The sequence below is a fragment of the Manis javanica genome, chromosome 6 (assembly GCF_040802235.1).
Source record: "Manis javanica isolate MJ-LG chromosome 6, MJ_LKY, whole genome shotgun sequence".
NCBI lineage: Eukaryota > Metazoa > Chordata > Mammalia > Pholidota > Manidae > Manis > Manis javanica.
In genome coordinates this window covers 105,836,156-105,855,962 of record NC_133161.1, presented here as the reverse complement: position 1 = coordinate 105,855,962, position 19,807 = coordinate 105,836,156, and the positions used below count along the sequence as shown (strand labels likewise).

At 47.8% G+C, this 19,807-nt stretch overlaps 2 protein-coding genes across 6 annotated transcripts in view; both read right to left on the bottom strand.

The window, feature by feature from the left end:
• LOC118974070 (putative spermatogenesis-associated protein 31C2) overlaps positions 1–19,807 on the bottom strand; it is a 149,219-nt gene that overhangs the window by 4,950 nt on the left and 124,462 nt on the right. The gene's annotated exons all lie outside the window — the stretch shown is intronic.
• On the bottom strand, positions 13,352–18,708 carry LOC140850109 (spermatogenesis-associated protein 31A1-like). Its single transcript, XM_073239893.1, has 4 exons — positions 18,387–18,708; positions 17,744–17,804; positions 17,408–17,471; positions 13,352–16,196 (listed from the first exon to the last, which is right to left on the bottom strand). The coding sequence occupies exon 4, from the start codon at positions 16,029–16,031 to the stop codon at positions 13,839–13,841; it is 2,193 nt and encodes a 730-aa protein (XP_073095994.1). The 5' UTR covers positions 16,032–16,196; positions 17,408–17,471; positions 17,744–17,804; positions 18,387–18,708; the 3' UTR covers positions 13,352–13,838.

Here is a 19,807-nt window from a genome sequence, read left to right as displayed (position 1 = left end):
AAAAACCCAAAATCACGACGAGGTGGGGCCAAGTCCCACTCAAATCCCTAGATGAGCTGCGGATCTCAGAGTCCATGAGCATTACTGTCTACATGTAACTAATGGGCCTTGGGGTTTCCTTTCTTGTACTCTTTTAAAGTAGATAAAAATATTTTCAGTTTTACTTCCTTGAAGAACTTAAAGAAGGATTTTCTATGTGAGACCTGCCCTGGATTTCTTGCATCAGTGTATTTCTCTGCCCAGGAAACACACACGTGCTCAGACCCACAGGCCCCTCTGAGCTCCGTCAGGCCGCACGCTGCCTCCCCAGGCTGCGCCCCGCTTCAGCCCCTGCTCAGAGGTGCTGCGGGCCTCAGCACTGTCCTTGGTTTTGCCTGGATTAAGCCCCACCCCAGACGCCTGCCCCAGGAAGGCAGCTGGGGGATCAGTGCTCAGGGGCCTGTCCTCCTGCAGGCATCAAATTCTTAGGATCCCGGCTGCAGCCGCTGACCTCTGGGTTTGGCATTTCGGCGGGTGGAAGTGGAGTGACAGGTGGAAGAGCCCCACTCCACACAGGATGCCAGCGATGATGGCAGACCCCCAGGAAGTGGAGCTGAAACTCAGCCAGGTATCTAGAATGCTTTTCAGAGATAGGAGAGGATACTCCATAGTCTGATCCGCACTGCTGCCCTCAGGCAACTGACCACTGGGCCTGTGCTTGGGCACAGCACAGTAGGCCCGCATCACAGAGGGTGGCCTGGTCACAAAGGGCTCCTGAGGGCGGGGGAGGGGACAGAGGAGGAGCAGCAGGGAACTCAGCCCCTCCTTCGCCATCCACTCCCTCAGCGCTCTGCACACTAATGGACCTTCTGGGTCCTTCTTTCCAACCCTAATCACCTTGTCAGGGAGCCGGTTTTTCCATTCATCCACACATTATCTGATTCACGTTGTCCTTTAGAGATCTTGACTAGAGGCCCACCAATTTCATAAACCTTGAAATTCTAAAGTTGACCCTGGAATTTTAGCTATTTCCCAAGGATTTTACTCAGGATTTCCTCTGTCCTCCTTCCCCACATAATGTTTGTCTGGTATCAACCAAGGCAAAGAACTTAAATTTATTTTACACTTATTTAGATTTTGAATTATGAACAGTGCTTTGTCCCATTTTCAGTCAGATGAACTGACACAAAAAATTAAAATAATTATTTAAAATTCATAAATCCATGTATGAAAGTATTATAAGTAGTTAATTCTTGAAATGATATTTTAGTAAGTTTGTCATTTAAAATTATGGAGTTAATAAAGCTTTAAATTGTGTACTCTTGGCACTTGCTGTACACGCACATGCGCAGACACACACACACACACACGCACGCACACACAAACTTTTCTTTTCACAAACTACTCCGGTTTTTTCAAATCCAAGAATCCATAATTATCTACTTAGAAATGTTTTTTCTATCTTGTCTTGATGGGTATTATTATTCTTATTCTGCCAAAAGATAGTCCTCACCTTCCATATAAGTTTGAAGCATCTTGTCTTAGTACAGTGGTGCTGCCATCACAACACGCCACACACTGGATCAATTAAAAACAACAGAAATGCACTTTTCACAGCTCTGAGTGAGGAAGTCCGAGATCAAGGCCACAGTATGGTCACCTCTAGTGACAGCCCTCTTCCTGGTTCATAGCCAGAGTCTCCTCACTGTGTTCCCAGTGGGAGGGGGTTAGGGACCTCCTGGGGCCTCTTTTATGAGGCACTCTTCCCCTGAATAAGGGCTGAAAATCACCTGCCTATGGCCCCACATCTCAACATCTTGAGGAGTGAGAATTTCAACCTGGGAATCCTGGGAGGTCACAAACCTTCAGACACGCACATGTGCTACACCCAGAAGCCAGGAATGGGTGAGGGTGAGCTAAGGGGAATGGGTAAGTGCAGACCCTTAAGGTCTGCGGGGTGGAGGATGAGACTAGGAGTCAAACCCCGGGGCTGAGTCAGGCCTTGAGCAGCCTCATCAGATATCCCTAGTGTGCATATTTTTTTCTGGGTGAGCCTTGCTTCCCTTCCCCTCCCCTCCATACCACTAGTGCCTCAAGGCCAACCTGAACCACAGAGAGAGGGAGCTTCGAGTCATCTGTGTGTTCCCTTATGGTACCATCCTCTGTCCCCACTGCGGCAGTAATTCAGGAGTCAAGGAGGGATTCACGTGGTGAATGTGTCTTGATGCTCCATGTGGACTTAATGTGTATCCCCAGCTCGGTGATCATAATGTTTTTCTACAGCTCTGGTGGGAATGGCATTCAAGTTTACTTGGTTTTATTGTCATGAATGTGCAGAGTCATTAGCACATTCTGCACCTACTGTTGATTCTGTGGCCTATACATCATTTATTTCCTCCTTTATGACGTTCTTATCTTGAATTAATCTTTTGTCAAAATTTGGGCTTAGGTCTTATTTATATGCATATTTGACCTCTTTATATTTTCCATAAGTCTATTTTCAATATATTTTATCGGATTTTTTATACCACTTAAAAATCTTGCCCAGAGGGCGGAGCCAGGATGGCGGCGTGAGTAGAGCAGTGGAAATCTCCTCCCAAAAACACATAGAGCTATGAAAATATAACAAAGAAAAATCTTCCTAAAATAGAGACCACAGGACACAGGACAACATCCAGACCACATCCACACCTGCAAGAACCCAGCGCCTTGCGAAGGGGATAAGATGCACGCCCCGGCCCGGCAGGACTCGAGCGCCCCTCCCCCTGGCTCCCGGCGGACTGAAAGAAACCGGAGCGGGTTTTTTTTTTTTTTGGCGAATGCTTTTTGGAAGCCTTAAAGGGACAGGGACCCCGTTGCTAGGGAGGCAGGGTGGCAGGACCAGTGAGCGGGTGCCTGGGAGCGATGCCTGAGGACAAAGAATATCCTGCATTTTTCCCTGCGCGCCCGGTGGGCGGGTGCCTGAGACCGGCGCCTGAGGACGGAGGAAATCGCGCATTTCCCCCCCCCTTTTTTTTTCTTTCTCTTTTTGGCGAGTGCTTTTTGGAAGCCTTAAAGGGACAGGGACCCCGGTGCTAGGGAGGCAGTGTGGCAGGACTGGTGAGCGGGTGCCTGGGACAGGCGCCTGAGGATAAAGAATATCCCCCGTTTTTCCCTGCGGGACCGGTGGGCGGGTGCCTGAGACCGGCACTTGAGGAAGGAGGAAATCGCGCGTTTTCCCCCTTTCTTTTCCTCTTTTCGGCAAGTGATTTTTGGAAGTCTTAAAGGGACAGGGACCCCGGTGCTAGGGAGGCAGGGCGGCGGGTCTGGTGAGCCGGTGCCTGCGACTAGCGCCTGAGGACAAAGAATATCCTGCATTTTTACCTGTGGGAACGGTGGGTGGGTGCTTGAGACCGGAACCTGAAGACGGAGGAAACTGTGCATTTTCCCCCCCCTTTGTTTTTTCTCTCTTTTTGGTGAGTGCTTTTTTGGAAGCCTTAAAGGGACAGGGACCCTGGTGCTAGGGAGGCAGAGCAGCAGGACCGGTGAGCGGGTGCCTGGGACCGGCAACTGAGGACAAAGGATATCGAGGGTTTTTCCCTGCGGGACCGGTGGACAGGTGCTTTTTGGAAGCCTTGAAGGGACAGGGACCCTGGTGCTAGGGAGACAGGGCAGCAGGACCAGGGAGCGGGTGCGTGGGACCGAAGCCTGAGGACAAAAAAAATCGAGTTTTTTTTCCTTTTTTTTTTTTCTGTTCCCTCTCTCATTGTTGCTATTGTTGTTTTGGTTTGGAGAGTGCTTTTTGGAAGTCTTAAAGGGGCAGGACAGGTCACTTAGACCTGAGGCAGGGAATCTCGGGATCTCTGGGCACTCTAACCCCCTGGGCAGCAGGGAGCACAGAGGCCCCTTACAGAGATAAATAGCCTCCCGGCCACTCACCCTCAAACGGGACTCCACCATTTTGGAGGAGGAGCCCCAGCCAGGCCCCGCCCACAGCAACAGCAGAGATAAACCCTATAGCAATCGGGCAGGAAGTAGAAGCCCTGTCTGTTCACAGCTGCACAGCATAAGCCACTAGAGGTCACTATTCTCCAGGAGAGGAAGGCCACAAACCAACAAGAAGGGAAGCTCTTCCAGCGGTCACTTGTACCAGCTCTGCACACTATCTTTATCACCATGAAAAGGCAAAACTACAGGCAGACAAAGATCACAGAGACAACACCTGAGAAGGAGACAGACCTAACCAGTCCTCCTGAAAAAGAATTCAAAATAAAAATTATGAACATGCTGACAGAGATGCAGAGAGAAATGCAAGAGCAATGAGATGAGATGCAGAGAAAAACGCAAGAGCAGTGGGATGAAGTCCGGAGAGAGATCACAGATGTCAGGAAGGAGATCACAGAAGTGAAACAATCCCTGGAAGGATTTATAAGCAGAATGGATAAGATGCAAGAGGCCATTGAAGGAATAGAAACCAGAGAATAGGAACGTATAGAAGCTGACATAGAGAGAGATAAAAGGATCTCCAGGAATAAAACAACACTAAGAGAACTATGTGACCAAGCTAAAAGGAATAATATTCGTATTATAGGGGTACCAGAAGAAGAAGAAAGAGGAAAAGGGATAGAAAGTCTCTTTGAAGAAATAATTGCTGAAAACTTCCCCAAACTGGGGGAGGAAATAATCGAACAGACAATGGAATTACACAGAACCCCAACAGAAAGGATCCAAGGAGGACAACACCAAGCCACATAATAATTAAAATGGCAAGGATCAAGGACAAGGAAAGAGTTTTAAAGGAAGCTAGAGAGAAAAAGGTCACCTATGAAGGAAAACCCGTCACGCTAACATCAGACTTCTCGACAGAAACCCTACAGGCCAGAAGAGAATGGCATGATATACTTAATGCAATGAAACAGAAGGGCCTTGAACAAAGGATACTGTATCCAGCACGACTATCATTTAAATATGATGGCAGGATTAAACAATTCCCAGACAAGCAAAAGCTGAGGGAATTTGCTTCCCACAAATCACCTCTACAGGGCATCCTATAGGGACTGCTCTAGATGGGAGTACTCCTAAAAAGAGCACAGAACAAAACACACAACATATGAAGAATGGAGGAGGAGGAATAAGAAGGGAGAGAATAAAAGAATCTTCAGACTGTGTATATAACAGCTCAATAAGCGAGCTAAGTTAGGCAGTAAGATACTAAAGAAGCTAACCTTGAACCTTTGGTAACCACGAATCTAAAGCCTACAATGGCAATAAGTACATATCTCTCAATAGTCACCCTAAATGTAAATGGACTTAACACACCAATCAAAAGACACAGAGTAACAGAATGGATAAAAAAGCAAGACCCATCTATATGCTGCTTACAAGAAACTCACCTTAAACCCAAAGACAAGCATAGACTAAAAGCCCAGGGATGGAAAAACATATTTCAGGCAAACAACAGTGAGAAGAAAGCAGGGGTTGCAGTACTAATATCAGACAAAATAGAATTCAAAACAAAGAATGTAACAAGAGATAAAGAAGGATACTACATAATGATAAAGGACTCAGTCCAACAAGAGGATATAACCATTCTAAATATATATGCACCCAATACAGGAGCACCAGCATATGTTAAGCAAATACTAACAGAACTAAAGAGGGAAATAGACTGCAATACATTCATTTTAGGAGACTTCAACACACCACTCACCCCAAAGGATTGATCCACCAGGCAGAAAATAAGTACGGACACACAGGCACTGAACAACACACTAGAACAGATGGACCTAATAGACATCTATAGAACTCTACATGCAAAAGCAACAGGATATACATTCTTCTCAAGTGCACATGGAACATTCTCCAGAATAGACCACATACTAGCTCACAAAAAGAGCCTCAGGAAATTCCAAAATATTGAAATTCTAGCAACCAATTTTTCAGACCACAAAGGTATAAAGGTAGAAATAAATTCTACAAAGAAAACAAAAAGGCTCACAAAAACATGGAGGCTTCACAAAATGCTACTAAATAATCAATGGATCAATGAACAAATCAAAATAGAGATCAAGGAATATATAGAAACAAATGACAACAACAACACTAAGCCCCAACTTCTGTGGGACGCAGCGAAAGCAGTCTTAAGAGGAAAATATATAGCAATCCAGGCACACTTGAAGAAGGAAGAACAATCCCAAATGAATAGTCTAACATCACAATTATCAAAACTGGAAAAAGAAGAACAAATGAGGCCTAAAGTCAGCAGAAGGAGGGACATAATAAAGATCAGAGAAGAAATAAACAACATTGAGAAGAATAAAACAATAGCAAAAATCAACAAAACCAAGAGCTGGTACTCCGAGAAAATAAACAAAATAGATAAGCCTCTAGCCAAACTTATTAAGTGAAAAAGAGAATCAACACAAATCAACATAATCAGAAATGAGAATGGAAAAATCACGACAGACTCCACAGAAATACAAAGAATTATTAAAGACTACTATGAAAACCTAAATGCCAACAAGCTAGAAGACCTAGAAGAAATGGACAACTTCCTAGAAAAATACAACCTCCCAAGACTGACCAAGGAAGAAACACAAAAGTTAAACAAACCAATTATGAGCAAAGAAATTGAAACGGTAATCAAAAAACTACCCAAGAACAAAACCCCGGGGCCGGACGGATTTACCTCGGAATTTTATCAGACACACAGAGAAGACATAATACCCATTCTCCTTAAAGTGTTCCAAAAAATAGAAGAAGAGGGAATACTCCCAAACTCATTCTATGAAGCCAACATCACCGTAATACCAAAACCAGGCAAAGACTCCACCAAAAAAGAAAATTACAGACCAATATCCCTGATGAATGTAGATGCAAAAATACTCAATAAAATATTAGCAAACAGAATTCAACAGTATATCAAAAGGATCATACACCATGACCAAGTGGGGTTCATCCCAGGGATGCAAGGATGGTACAACATTCGAAAATCCATCAACATCATCCACCACATCAACAAAAAGAAAGACAAAAACCACATGATCATCTCCATAGATGCTGAAAAAGCATTTGACAAAATTCAACATCCATTCATGATAAAAACTCTCAGCAAAATGGGAATAGAGGGCAAGTACCTCAACATAATAAAGGCCATATATGATAAACCCACAGCCAGCATTATACTGAACAGCGAGAAGCTGAAAGCATTTTCTCTGAGATCGGGAACCAGACAGGGATGCCCACTCTCCCCACTGTTATTTAACATAGTACTGGAGATCCTAGCCACGGCAATCAGACAAAACAAAGAAATACAAGGAATCCAGATTGGTAAAGAAGAAGTTAAACTGTCACTATTTGCAGATTATATGATACTGTACATAAAAAACCCTAAAGACTCCACCCCAAAACTACTAGAACTGATATCGAAATACAGCAAAGTTGCAGGATACAAAATTAACACACAGAAATCTGTAGCTTTCCTATACACTAACAATGAATCAATAGAAAGAGAAATCAGGAAAACAATTCCATTCACCATTACATCAAAAAGAATAAAATACCTAGGAATAAACCTAACAAAAGAAGTGAAAGACTTATACTCTGTAAACTACAAGTCACTCTTAAGACAAATTAAAGGGAACACTAATAAATGGAAACTCATCCCATGCTCATGGCTAGGAAGAATTAATATCATCAAAATGACCATCCTGCCCAAAGCAATATACAGATTTGATGCAATCCCTCTCAAATTACCAGCAACATTCTTCAATGAATTGGAACAAATAATTCAAAAATTCATATGGAATCACCAAAGACCATGAATAGCCAAAGCAATCCTGAAAAAGAAGAATAAAGTAGGGGGGATCTCACTCACCAACTTCAAGCTCTACTACAAAGCCATAGTAATCAAGACAATTTGGTACTGGCACAAGAACAGAGCCACAGACCAGTGGAACAGATTAGAGACTCCAGAAATTAACCCAAACATATATGGTCGATTAATATTTGATAAAGGAGCCATGGACATACAATGGCAAAATGACAGTCTCTTCAACAGATGGTGCTGGCAAAACTGGACAGCTACATGTAGGAGAATGAAACTGGACCATTGTCTAACCCCATATACAAAGGTAAACTCAAAATGGATCAAAGACCTGAATGTAAGTCATGAAACCATTAAACTCTTGGAAAAATACATAGGCAAAATCCTCTTAGACATAAACATGAGTGACCTCTTCTTGAACATATCTCCCTGGGCAAGTAAAACAACAGCAAAAATGAGCAAGTGGGACTACATTAAGCTGAAAAGCTTCTGCACAGCAAAAGACAGCATCAATAGAACAAAAAGAAACCCTACAGTACGGGAGAATATATTTGAAAATGACAGATCCGATAAAGGCTTGACGTCCAGAATATATAAAGAGCTCACACGCCTCAACAAACAAAAAACAAATAACCCAATTAAAAAATGGGCAGAGGAACTGAACAGACAGTTCTCTAAAAAAGAGATACAGATGGCCAAGAGACACATGAAAAGATGCTCCACATCGCTAATTATCAGAGAAATGCAAATTAAAACTACAATGAGTTATCACCTCACACCAGTAAGGATAGCTGCCATCCAAAAGCAAACAACAACAAATGTTGGTGAGGCTGTGGAGAAAGGGGAACCCTCCTACACTGCTGGCGGGAATGTAAATTAGTTCAACCATTGTGGAAAGCAGTATGGAGGTTCATCAAAATGCTCAAAACAGACCTACCATTTGACCCAGGAATTCCACTACTAGGAATTTACCCTAAGAACGCAGCAATCAAGTTTGAGAAAGACAGATGCACACCTATGTTTATCGCAGCACTATTTACAATAGCCAAGAATTGGAAGCAACCCAAATGTCCATCGGTAGATGAATGGATAAAGAAGATGTGGAACATATACACAATGGAATACTACTCAGCCATAAGAAGTGGAAAAATCCAACCATTTGCAGCAACATGGATGGAGCTGGAGAGTATTATGCTCAGTGAAATAAGCCAAGCGGAGAAAGAGAAATACCAAATGATTTCACTCATCTGAGGTGTATAGGAACAAAGGAAAAACTGAAGGAACAAAACAGCAGTGGAATTACAGAACCCAAAAATGGACTAACAGGTACCAAAGGGAAAGGAACTGGGGAGGATGGGTGGGCTGGGAGGGATAAGGGGGGGGGAAGAAGAAGGGGGTATTAAGATTAGCATGCATGGGGGGGAGGGAGAAAGGGGAGGGTGGGCTGTACAACATAAAGAGGACAAGTAGTGACTCTACAACATTTTGCTAAGCTGATGGACAGTAACCGTAATGTGGTTGCTGGGTGGGACCTGATATAGGGGAGAGCATAGTAAACATAGTATTCTTCATGTAAGTGTAGATTAAAAATTAAAAAAAAAAAGTAAGAAAGAAAGAAGAGGGGGATTACTCGTTGATAGGATAAAACTATTGGTAAATCAAAGATCAACGCATGCTTTAAATATACTTCATGTTGATCACTTAAAGGGTGTCAGATGATCAGCTATGGAGGTACTCTTTTCTGATAATATTCCTTTCTCTTAATAAAAAAAAAATTAAAGTTCCTTTGCGCTGACCTCCAATGAGTTCTGCACAGTGGTATAGAGGGCATGTCAAAGTGTGGGCAAAGGGTCTCTTTGTTTCTATGCAGAAGATCAAGGCCTAGCTTGGATACCCAGAAAATGAACTAAGATACGATATGAGGAGGAGCTTCCGGCATCAGCACTCTCTGGAGGACTTGTGCCAGGGGGATGATCAACAAACAGCCTCCACAGGGATCTGGGCGATGCTGCGGTTGTGGCTGCATCCACCCCACCATTTCCTGGACTTGCCATTGGAATGAGGAGGGAGATGTCTAGGCTGGCATGTGCATACAGTGAGACAATGAATTTGACCAGATCTGTACTGTTGGAACTCAACCAGGAGTTGGGAGGGGTGCAAGTTGTAGCGCTCCAAAATCTTATGACTATAGACTATCTACGGTTAAAAGAAAATATGGGATGTGAACAGATCCCAGAAATGGGCTGCTTTAATTTGTCTGATTTCTCTCAGACTGTTCAAGTACAGTTGGACAATATCCATCATTCCATAGACAAATTTTCACAAATGCCTAGGGTGCCTAAATGGTTTTCTTGGCTTCACTGGAGATGGATGGTAATTATAGATTTGCTTTGTTTATGTCACCATATTCCTATTATGTTAATATGTGTGTGCAAATTAGTAGTTTAAAACCTATACATACTTAAGGTACTCTACAAGAAGATATGTCAAAGAAATAATCAATCCTCCCATGTTTTCTTCCATATGCTACCTCTATAGCTTTTCTTCTTCCTTCCTAATTACAACCCTTAAATAAAAATCGTGCCTCATACCGAATTTACCGAGTATCATAATTCCTCCAGGTGGTAAAGATACCTCGAGACAAGTACTGGGCATAGAAGCCACAGGGCATAAATCTGCAAAGAAGTAAAAAGCTAACCTTTTCAAACAATATGGCTTCTCTCTCACTTACCAACTTTACATTTCCCTGTATGGCCCCGGAAGATGACAGTTAGCCAGAGACGGGTAAGATTCCTCAAGGGAGGAACAACCTAAGACATGCACAGTCGCAGGGGGGCCATCAGGTGAGAAATTGGGGATCAACAGAGGTGAGGCTCAGAACCTCACCCCCCCTGCTTTGAGAGAAATGTTCTGCATCCGTGGATGTTTTGCTGCCCTTGTCTAGCTTGGATTAATACTTAGTCCATAGGCACACACCTGATCATCTACATTTGCCCTCTTACAGCACTAAACTATGTTTTCTACCTTTATCTTGCATCTACCTACCACTTCAGCATTTAAAAAAAAATAATAATAATAATAATAATAATAATAAAGGGAGAAATGTGGGATCAACATATAAATCAAGTATAAAAATCAAATGAATATTCATATTTGACCAGATTGTTTATAGTTCATAATGCGTTATCAAAACCGAAAGTTTCTGTGATGAATGCCCTTGTACTGTTCACCATGTAAGAATTTATTCACTATGTAAGAATTCGTTCACCATCTAAAAACTTGTTCATTATGCTTCAGAAGATTGGAGACTGATGACAATTAGGCTTGAGATGGATTAATGATTGTGCATTGAGCATTGACTCCCCTATACAGAGTTTTATTGTTGTTAACAACCATTTGATCAATAAATATGAGAGATGCCCTCAAAAAAAAAAAAAAAGTTGTGCTTTGCAAGTGAATGAAGACCTGTGAAACAATTCATTTTGCAACTCTACACGTGGAATCTGCAGCTTTGTTCAGATGCAATGCCATTACAGAAGAACAAAAATTCCCAGCCATTTCTCCCAAGCAGAGAGCCGTGCTGAGTGCCGTGCTGACGTCGGAGCATCTCACGGATCTGCAGTTTGCTGGGGCGGTTCCCATTTCTGAAGCAGGTCTTGGCAGTGGATTCGAAATAATGGATGCAAGTCTCTGTGCACATTGTGTTCTGACTTTCTGTGCGATAGTGCATCTACATATTCCACCCCTGGATGAGGTTTCTGTGAAGCCATGTGAGGTATCTGGGGGAGCTCTCTAGATGAGGTCTAAGTGAAGGCTTTGAGAGGTTTGCTGACAGATCTCTGTGGGAAATGAGGTTTCTGTCTAAGGATCTGTGATGCACCGTAATGGCCCTGTGTGAGGTTTAAGGTCTCTGGGAGACACGTGGCCTCTGTGGAAGGTGTCTGTGTGAGAGGTCTCTGTGGAGAACTGTCTCTGTGTGGTCTGTGCGATCCCTGTGTGCATCCCGCCTTTCCACTTCTGGCCGTACTGCATGGTGTGGAAGCCTGAGCTGAGAGGGCAAAGGGGTTTCCCCTTCCTGTTGCTGCTCTATCAGCATCACCATCTGTGCTACGTCTCCCTCCTGGGTCCATGTGCAGTGCCCCCACCTATGTGTAACTATCTTTTCTAGAATGAAGAGAATTCAAGGATTGATGGACAAGCTTGGAATACTTTGTCAAGGGATGAACTTGCTCTGATTTGCTTTCCTCCTGGATGTTTGGTCCCCTGCCTCTGAGCCAATGGCTTAGCTAGGCCTGTGATCTCAGAGCTGGAACAGTATGGAGACCACAGGGTGGGGCCGGAATGAGCCACTAGGCTCTTAAATTTTCCTTCTGCAGATGGTGGGAGGACCCCAGGGGGCTCCTTGTTCTCTGCACATTCATGGGCACCTCCTTCCTCCAATCCCAACTTTTCAATTCTTCACTCCCAGAGATTCACAGTGTACAGCTGTCAGATAGTCACTACATGGTGAAGCTGTGGGGGGTCAGTGTTCCTGGGCCGGGATGAATAAACCAGTGTGACTGAAAGGGTAGACTCTCAGTGTGAATGGGAGAAACACGTTTATCGCTCACAGTGAGGCTGGCTCCGTTTGTCCCTTTGGGCTGCTGCTCTCACTCTCCTCCTCGGTGGGCTCTCTGCCCCACCCTCCCCTTTCAGGAGAAACTCTGAGAACAGGTCCCTGGCTACTGAAAGGTGCCAGACCAGTTACACAATGGGAAGAGAGAACAGCCTCTCTCCACGCCTTCCCCCAGAGTCTGCGAGAAGCTGAGCGGTGTATGTAAAGAGACTAATGCCAGGGGAGAGATTCTTGAAATACTGCAATTTTACACCACACCACACTCAAGGCCCTCTTTAATTCATTCCAGAACTCCTTCTCTAGGACTAACAAGGGAAGGTGGGTGACCCCTGAGCATGGCTGTTGGTTCAATTGGGACAGGGGTGACCAGGGCCCTGCAGCCTTCCTGATGCTCCACCACCCACCATGCACCAGCTGACGGTGCCATCCTAGCTGAGGCTGCTCTAAAGTGTGGGAAAGAGAGGTGGGGTTGGGTGCACGTCCATTTCTTTAAGGCTATGCCAAGTGAGTTTCACAGGGCACCTCCCAATCCAGGCTTCATCAGAGAGAAAAGGGGCCCCAGGGGGCTGGTGTCATCTGTTCCCTCCAAGAGATCCAGGTGCCAGATTTCTCCTGCTTCTGACCTCAGGACCCAGCACCCCCTCCCAGACATGCACTCTTGTGGCTCTAATACTTTCTGGAGCCTGAGAGGGATGCCCAGCTCTGTAATGCCTCCACACACCTGCCCTCCACAGCCGCCTGGAGTTTAAAGTGGCATGGAAGCAGGAGAAATGCAGTCAAATAGACCCTGCAGAGAATGAGACCTTCATAGGGTAGTTGCCTCATTTTCAGTTTTTTGTTGTTTGTGTAATAACAGTGGTATGAAAATATGGGCAAGGAAGAGACGTGGGGTAAGGAGCGATCCTGCAGAATCCCACATCCCTCTCTCCCTGCCCTCCCTTCTGCAAGCCAAAGCACATCATGAGCACAGGAGCCAATACACAATCCTTTTATGAGGGAAAAAAACATGTTTATTGGGGAGCTTAAATATGTTGGATGTGCTAATGAGAAAAAGGTTTGCATTTTTTCTTGGAGACTTGAATGAGGAAAGGTTAGAGCACCTTGGGGTTGCCCAGACTAGACACCTCTGCAAAGAGGACAGTGCCGCAGGTAGTGTATCATCTGTTGGCCTCGGATGCATGGCACAGCCGATCCACCCTGGCAGTGACTGACTGGAGAAGACAGAGTCTTCTTGTGGTACAAGGACGTGGAGCTCCTCAGGTCCAGCTGCTTGTTGAATATGACTCTTTTCAAGGACTCTTGGTGTTTGACTTGACTTTCCTTGACAGGACAAGTCTGGCCCTGCTGGGTGGCTTGGTGACCACAGTGTGTATGACTAATTTTCACTGGCTCTCAGTAGCCAGGCTGCCAGAGGAAGTGGCAACACCCACGTACTGGGGCTTAGAATTGACCATGGGAGTGGCAGCCCCCATGTACTGGGGCTTGGAATTGCCCATGGGAGTGGCAACACGCACAGACTGGGGCCTGATATTGCCCATGTGAGTGGTAAAACCCACAGACTGGGGCTTGGAATTGCCCACGGAAGTGGCAACACCCACGTACTGGGGCTTGGAATTGCCCATGGGAGTGGTAACACCCACGTACTGGGGCTTGGAATTGCCCATGGGAGTGGTAACACCCACGTACTGGGGCTTGGAATTCCTGTTGATGTTTACTTAACTTTGTGGAGTGAAGTCCACGGAGAATTGCCCTTTTCTCGTCTAAAGTCTGTCCAACTGCTCTCATCAGCTCCTTAGCATCAGGATCCGCGTTCTTCAAAATTGATCTTCTTGGGCGTGATCCCTGGCTCTGGGCAGTGGCTGATGAGATTTTAGATTTGCGCAGAGTATCCTGATGTTCGTTGTTTTTATGGTGAAACTTCTTATGGAAGAAGAGCCTCAACCTTCCTCCAAAGGAGCTTTCTGGAGGCCTCCATTCCTCCCCTGGTGGGCAAGGAGGGCATCTCTTCCCAGCAGGGTGTACTGCTTCCCGGACCCGGGCAGGCTGGCCCGTAGTCACAGCCTGACGTGGGCCCAGTGCTCCAGACCCCTCTCTGTGCTTTCCCGTAGGCCCTCTCTGGGGACAGCACAGGGGTGCCCGAGAAGCCACGTGGCCTCTGATGAGCAGTGTGTGTTGGGGACAGTCTGGGAGATGGTTCCCCGACTGTACCTTCACCTGGGGCTTCAGCTCACTCACAGCCTCTGTGCTGGGAAACGGTTGTACTGGGCACAGGGTAACAGACTTTCTATGGATGGGGGGACTTTGACTGGTCCCTGGAGCTTCTGAAATCCTTGTATGCACGTTTAAGGTCTGCGGTTTTGTTTGCAAGCTGACTCTAGATGGTGGCTGGAGAGCTGGGAACCCTGTGGCCTCCCACGCCTCTGCGGCCCTCAAAGACCGTGATGTTGAGCTCACCTCCAGTACTATCACGTTCCTGCAGGGGTCCTGTGAGGACCGGCTCCCACCGTCCTTTCTCAGCTCATTCCTGGCCTTTGCTGAACTGGGACACAGCTCTGGGCCGCCCCTCTGGGCCTGCTCCCCAGTCCCATTACACAAGATTCTGCCCATGGCACTGAGCGTGCGGCGCTGAATAGGCGGCCTGCTCTCCTGCCCAGTTGGACAGGATTTGGGCCGCCTTTGGTCATCACTGAATGGGCTTCCTCCCCAGACCTTTTCTGCACACACATGTGGGGGACTGAGGGGTGGCCTCCCCATGGTGGAAGCTGACTCCCCTGTTTCCACCATCTCTTCCGCAAAGGCCTGAAGGGGTTTTCTCACAAAGTCAGGAAACTTGACTATCGCAGGCATGCCAGACACACAGGTGCCTGGGGGTGATGAGGTCAAGTGCAGAATGGGCAAGGGTAGAGCCTTTTTGAGGTTGAAGATGTTTACGGTCTTCAGGACCTTAAAGAGTACCCGCCACCTGTGCTTAGCCCGGAACCTTGTGGTATGTGCTTCCAGCATCTGTCGCGTGTCCAGCTCAAGAAAGGGGGTCCCATGGCAGGTGTTCATATGGGGTTTCCAGCCCTTTAAGACTCCTCGATTCACGGTTTCTGAGTGGGTGTCCAACTTCGGATAAGCAAAGCTGTCAGCAAGCCGGGATGTGTGCCCACTCATCGAGCTCAGACCTTCACCGGTCTTCCTCAATGTCCTTCTTGGGTGTCTTTTCGGGATGTTTTCTACACTCTTATCTAATTCCCCTAGTATATCGTGACTCGGGAGACTCAAGTCACTTTCTGACTCCTCTGAGCTCACCACTGGCAACCTCAATAGGGGGCTTCCTGAGTCCCTGGGGAGATCTTCTGGGACACACACCGTGAAGCCCCTTGGGCCTCTGCCCAGGTCTTGGCTGTGCCACAGTCCCACCTTCTGGGAATCCGGGCTGCTTTCACGAGGGAACATGATGGTCCGTGAGGGTCGGTGAGGCTCCTGTGTCTGACTTGTGGCTGGTAACTCACCCTGGAGCCGACCTTGTTCCAGAGTCTCCCAGATCTTGCCAGGCAGCTCCCATGGGGGGTGAATGAACTGCTCTTGGAGGTGCTGCTCCAGTACCTTCCGCATCTCAGGACTGATGGGCAAATTCTCAGGAAGCATCGCAGCCACCCTGCTGTCCTCAGGACGGGTGGAAGTAGGGACACTGCAGACTTCCTGAGGCCTTTTGACTCCAGAGGATAGAGCCCGCTGTCTTTCTAGTTGCTTCTGCAATGTGGGCCGTTCTGGGTGTCGAATCTCAGTCCGGATGAGAGATTGTGGCTTATTCTGCAAAGTAGAACAAGTTACTCGACAGGCCCTAATGTGGTATGGACAAGGTGGTATGTTTGGGAGAGGGGATTGGAGATAGGCTGGGATATGGACATGAACCAGAACTGGTGGTTCAAATTGAGGTAAGCTTGGAATTGAGTGTGGAGACTGGAACTCCAGTTGGGACAGAGGCTGGGACTGGAAAGACGGTGGAGAAATTTTAGCCTGCATTTGAATTGGGTAACGTTTTGAGATTACATTGAATAAAAAAGATGGAGACTGTAGTGCTGAAGGGCTCTCAGAGGTCCAGGCAGTGGCCCCAAGGGATTCACTATGTAGGGGAGACCCCAGAAAAGCTGGTTAGTTGTGTGCTGTAGGTGGCCCTCCAAGACTTTGGGATCTGACAGCTGCTGAGGACCAGGCAGCTGTTCTGGTTGGCCTTTTGTGCTGCAGGAGAGCTGGGGGTTGTGGTGTCCTGCTCAGCACCCAGTGGTTTCAATGTGCTCCCCAAAGAATTCAGGTTGTAGGCTGAGCCCATTTGTTTTGGATGTGATATGTCTTTTTCTTTCTCCTTGCAGATCTTGATCTTGACTCTCTTTGTAATTTCTATTTCCAGGAGATTCTGGTCACCACTTCTTAGCAAAGAGGGGGTACCAGCCACTACCTGTAGGCCTGGGTCTTCCCAGAATGAGGCCACTGCCTGGGACCCATGCTGTGAGGAGGTGGACGGGCTTTAGGCTTTGGCAGCCGCCTGCCACCAGGACAGGGCCAAAATTGGGTGACCAAGGCCCAAGGTGGCTGGGGCAGGAGAAGCTGCTCCAGGGGTGTGTGGGGACGGGCTCTGTGGGAGAGTGCGCAGTGGGTGTGCCATTGGGTCACACTGAGGAAGCGTCAGGGAGGAGTCTGGTTGGGGGGGTGGGGCAAAGGAGGCTGTCAGAGATGGAGGGTGCAATTCCAAATCAGAGGGAAATAGGGGTGCAGGGGAAGAAGGGGCGGGGATGAAAGGCTGTCCAGGGGAAGAAAGAGCTCTGATGGTGGAGAGGCACTCAGGGAGGAGTTTGGATGAACAGAACATGTTTAGGCGGGTGGGCCTGGTGAAGCAGTGGAGGCCAGGGTCAGTGTTTGCTTCAGGAGGGGGGTCTGGAGGCTGAAGGGGACATGGTGGGAGGAACACTGCCTACGAGCTCCCTGCATGGCAGACGGGCTCCACTACTGTATGCTTTGCATACCTCACCAGTGGTGTCCTGATGTGATCGATGATCGTCGCTCCTGTCAGGGGTCCTGCTCTGGTGGCTGAAGAAGACAGGAGGCCCAAGCTGCAGCCAGGAGCAGACGGGGCCAGGAGCGCCAAGGCGGCCAGGCAGAGGTGGGCATCTGGGGCCCATGGCCCTCTGCAGCCCCCACACTGACTTCATGGTGCTCCTGCTGTCCCCACCCCAGGACTTTACCCACCCCTGTGCCCATGGCTGCCCCTCCCAGGTCAGCCCCAGGCTGCAGCAGCCCTGGAGTCCCATTACAGGCTCTGGGAGGAAGGACCCGAGAGAGATAAGGGTAAGCTTCATTACCATTCTACGTGTGATATCAGGCTGCTTGCCACCTCCTGTTCTCGCAGGCGACCTCTGCAAACTGGAAAGTGGAAGACAGGATTGTGGTAGTGAAAGCACGGACCTAGGGGTCTTACAGCAGTCTAGTGCCATGTCCATGTCACTTTAGGGGAGACTTTGGGGAGCTTAGAGTCTGGAGCCCAAGCCTCCATGCCCAAGGCCACAGGATCCCTGATGTCGATAGCAAGACTCATGAAGGGGAACACTTTCTCATTTGGAAGGGGCTTCCACATCCATTACCCTCTGCGGCCCTCACAGCTACCCTCAAAACCATTCTTTGTGGGGGACAGGGCAAGGGCCACTTAGAGAAGCTCCTGAGGGAAGTTTAACACGTCCACACGTGGACCTGGCACTCTTGGGCCACTCTAGCCCACCCCATCTGTGCTGGGTGACACCCACTTCTGGCCCCTCCCAGCTTTGTTCCAGCCCAGAATCTGGGGAGCTTCCAGGCTCAGATCTCCTGCCCAGCAGCCTCCCCATGGGCTCCCTTTCTGGACGGACAGGCCCTGCCATGGGGACCCTCAGGGGTGTTGTGGAGCTGGACCCTCGGGCGGCAGCGATGGAGGCTGCCTCTGGTGGGCAGGGACGGCGGGCATGCACTCACCTCTCAGAGCTGCCCCTCTCTTCCTCCTCCTGTTCTTCTCCCTGGGCTGCAGGTGACACTGAGAGACCAAAAACCCAAAATCACAACGAGGTGGTGCCAAGTCCCACTCAGCTCCCTAGATGAGCTGCAGATCTCAGTCTCTGAGCATTACTGTCTACATGTAACTAATGGGCCTTGGGGTTTCCTTTCTTGTACTCTTTTAAAGTAGATAAAAATATTTTCAGTTTTACTTCCTTGAAGAACTTAAAGAAGGATTTTCTATGTGAGACCTGCCCTGGATTTCTTGCATCAGTGTATTTCTCTGCCCAGGAAACACACACGTGCTCAGACCCACAGGCCCCTCTCGCTCTGTCAGGCCGCACACTGCCTCCCCAGGCCTGCGCCCCGCTGCAGCCCCTGCTCAGAGGCGCTGCGGGCTCAGCACTGCCCTTGGTTTGGCCTGGAGGAAGCCCCACTCCAGACCCCTACCCCAGGACCCTCCCCCAGGAAGGCAGCTGGGGGATCAGTGCTCAGGGGCCTGGCCTCCTGCAGGCATCAAATTCTTAGGATCCCGGCTGCAGCTACAGGCCCCTGGGTTTGGCATTTAGGCCTGGAGCCCTTTAGCCCAGCTGCATCCTGTCTGGGATCTTCAGAAAGATTCTCCTGCCAGAACTCGTGCAGGGCCTGGCTTATGCCTAGAAGGAGGATCTTGTATTCTCTCCTGAGAATAAATGTTCTCTTCTTTCCCATCCCAGGAGCCTCTACAGCTGACTCCAAAAAGCAGCAGTAATCATAGAAGAGAGAGACTCATATTCTGTCAGGCCTTTGCTAAGGGCGCCTTACCTTCCTGATGTTTCTAGGTGGTGGTGAGTATAGATCACTCGGGTGGAAGTGGAGTGACAGGAGGAGGAGCCCCACTCCGCACAGGATGCCAGTGATGATGGCAGACCCCCAGGAAGTGGAGCTGAAGCTCAGCCAGGTATCTAGAATGCTTTTCAGAGATAGGAGAGGATACTCCATAGTCTGATCCGCACTGCTGCCCTCAGGCAACTGACCACTGGGCTGGTGCTTGGGCACAGCACAGCAGGCCTGCATCACAGAGGGTGGCCTGGTCACAAAGGGCTCCTGTGGGTGGGGGAGGGGACAGAGGAGGAGCAGGGTGGACCACAGCCCCTCCCCCACCGTCCAGTCCCTCAGGGCTCTGCACCCTAATGGGCCTTCTGGGTCCTTCTTTCCAACCCTAATCACCTTGTCAGGGAGCCGGTTTTTCCATTCATCCAGACATTATCTGATTCACGTTGTCCTTTAGAGATCTTGACTAGAGGCACACCAATATCATAAACCTTGAAATTCTAAAGTTGACCCTGGAATTTTAGCTATTTCCCAAGGATTTTACTCAGTATTTCCTCTGTCCACCTTCCCCACATAATGTTTGTCTGGTA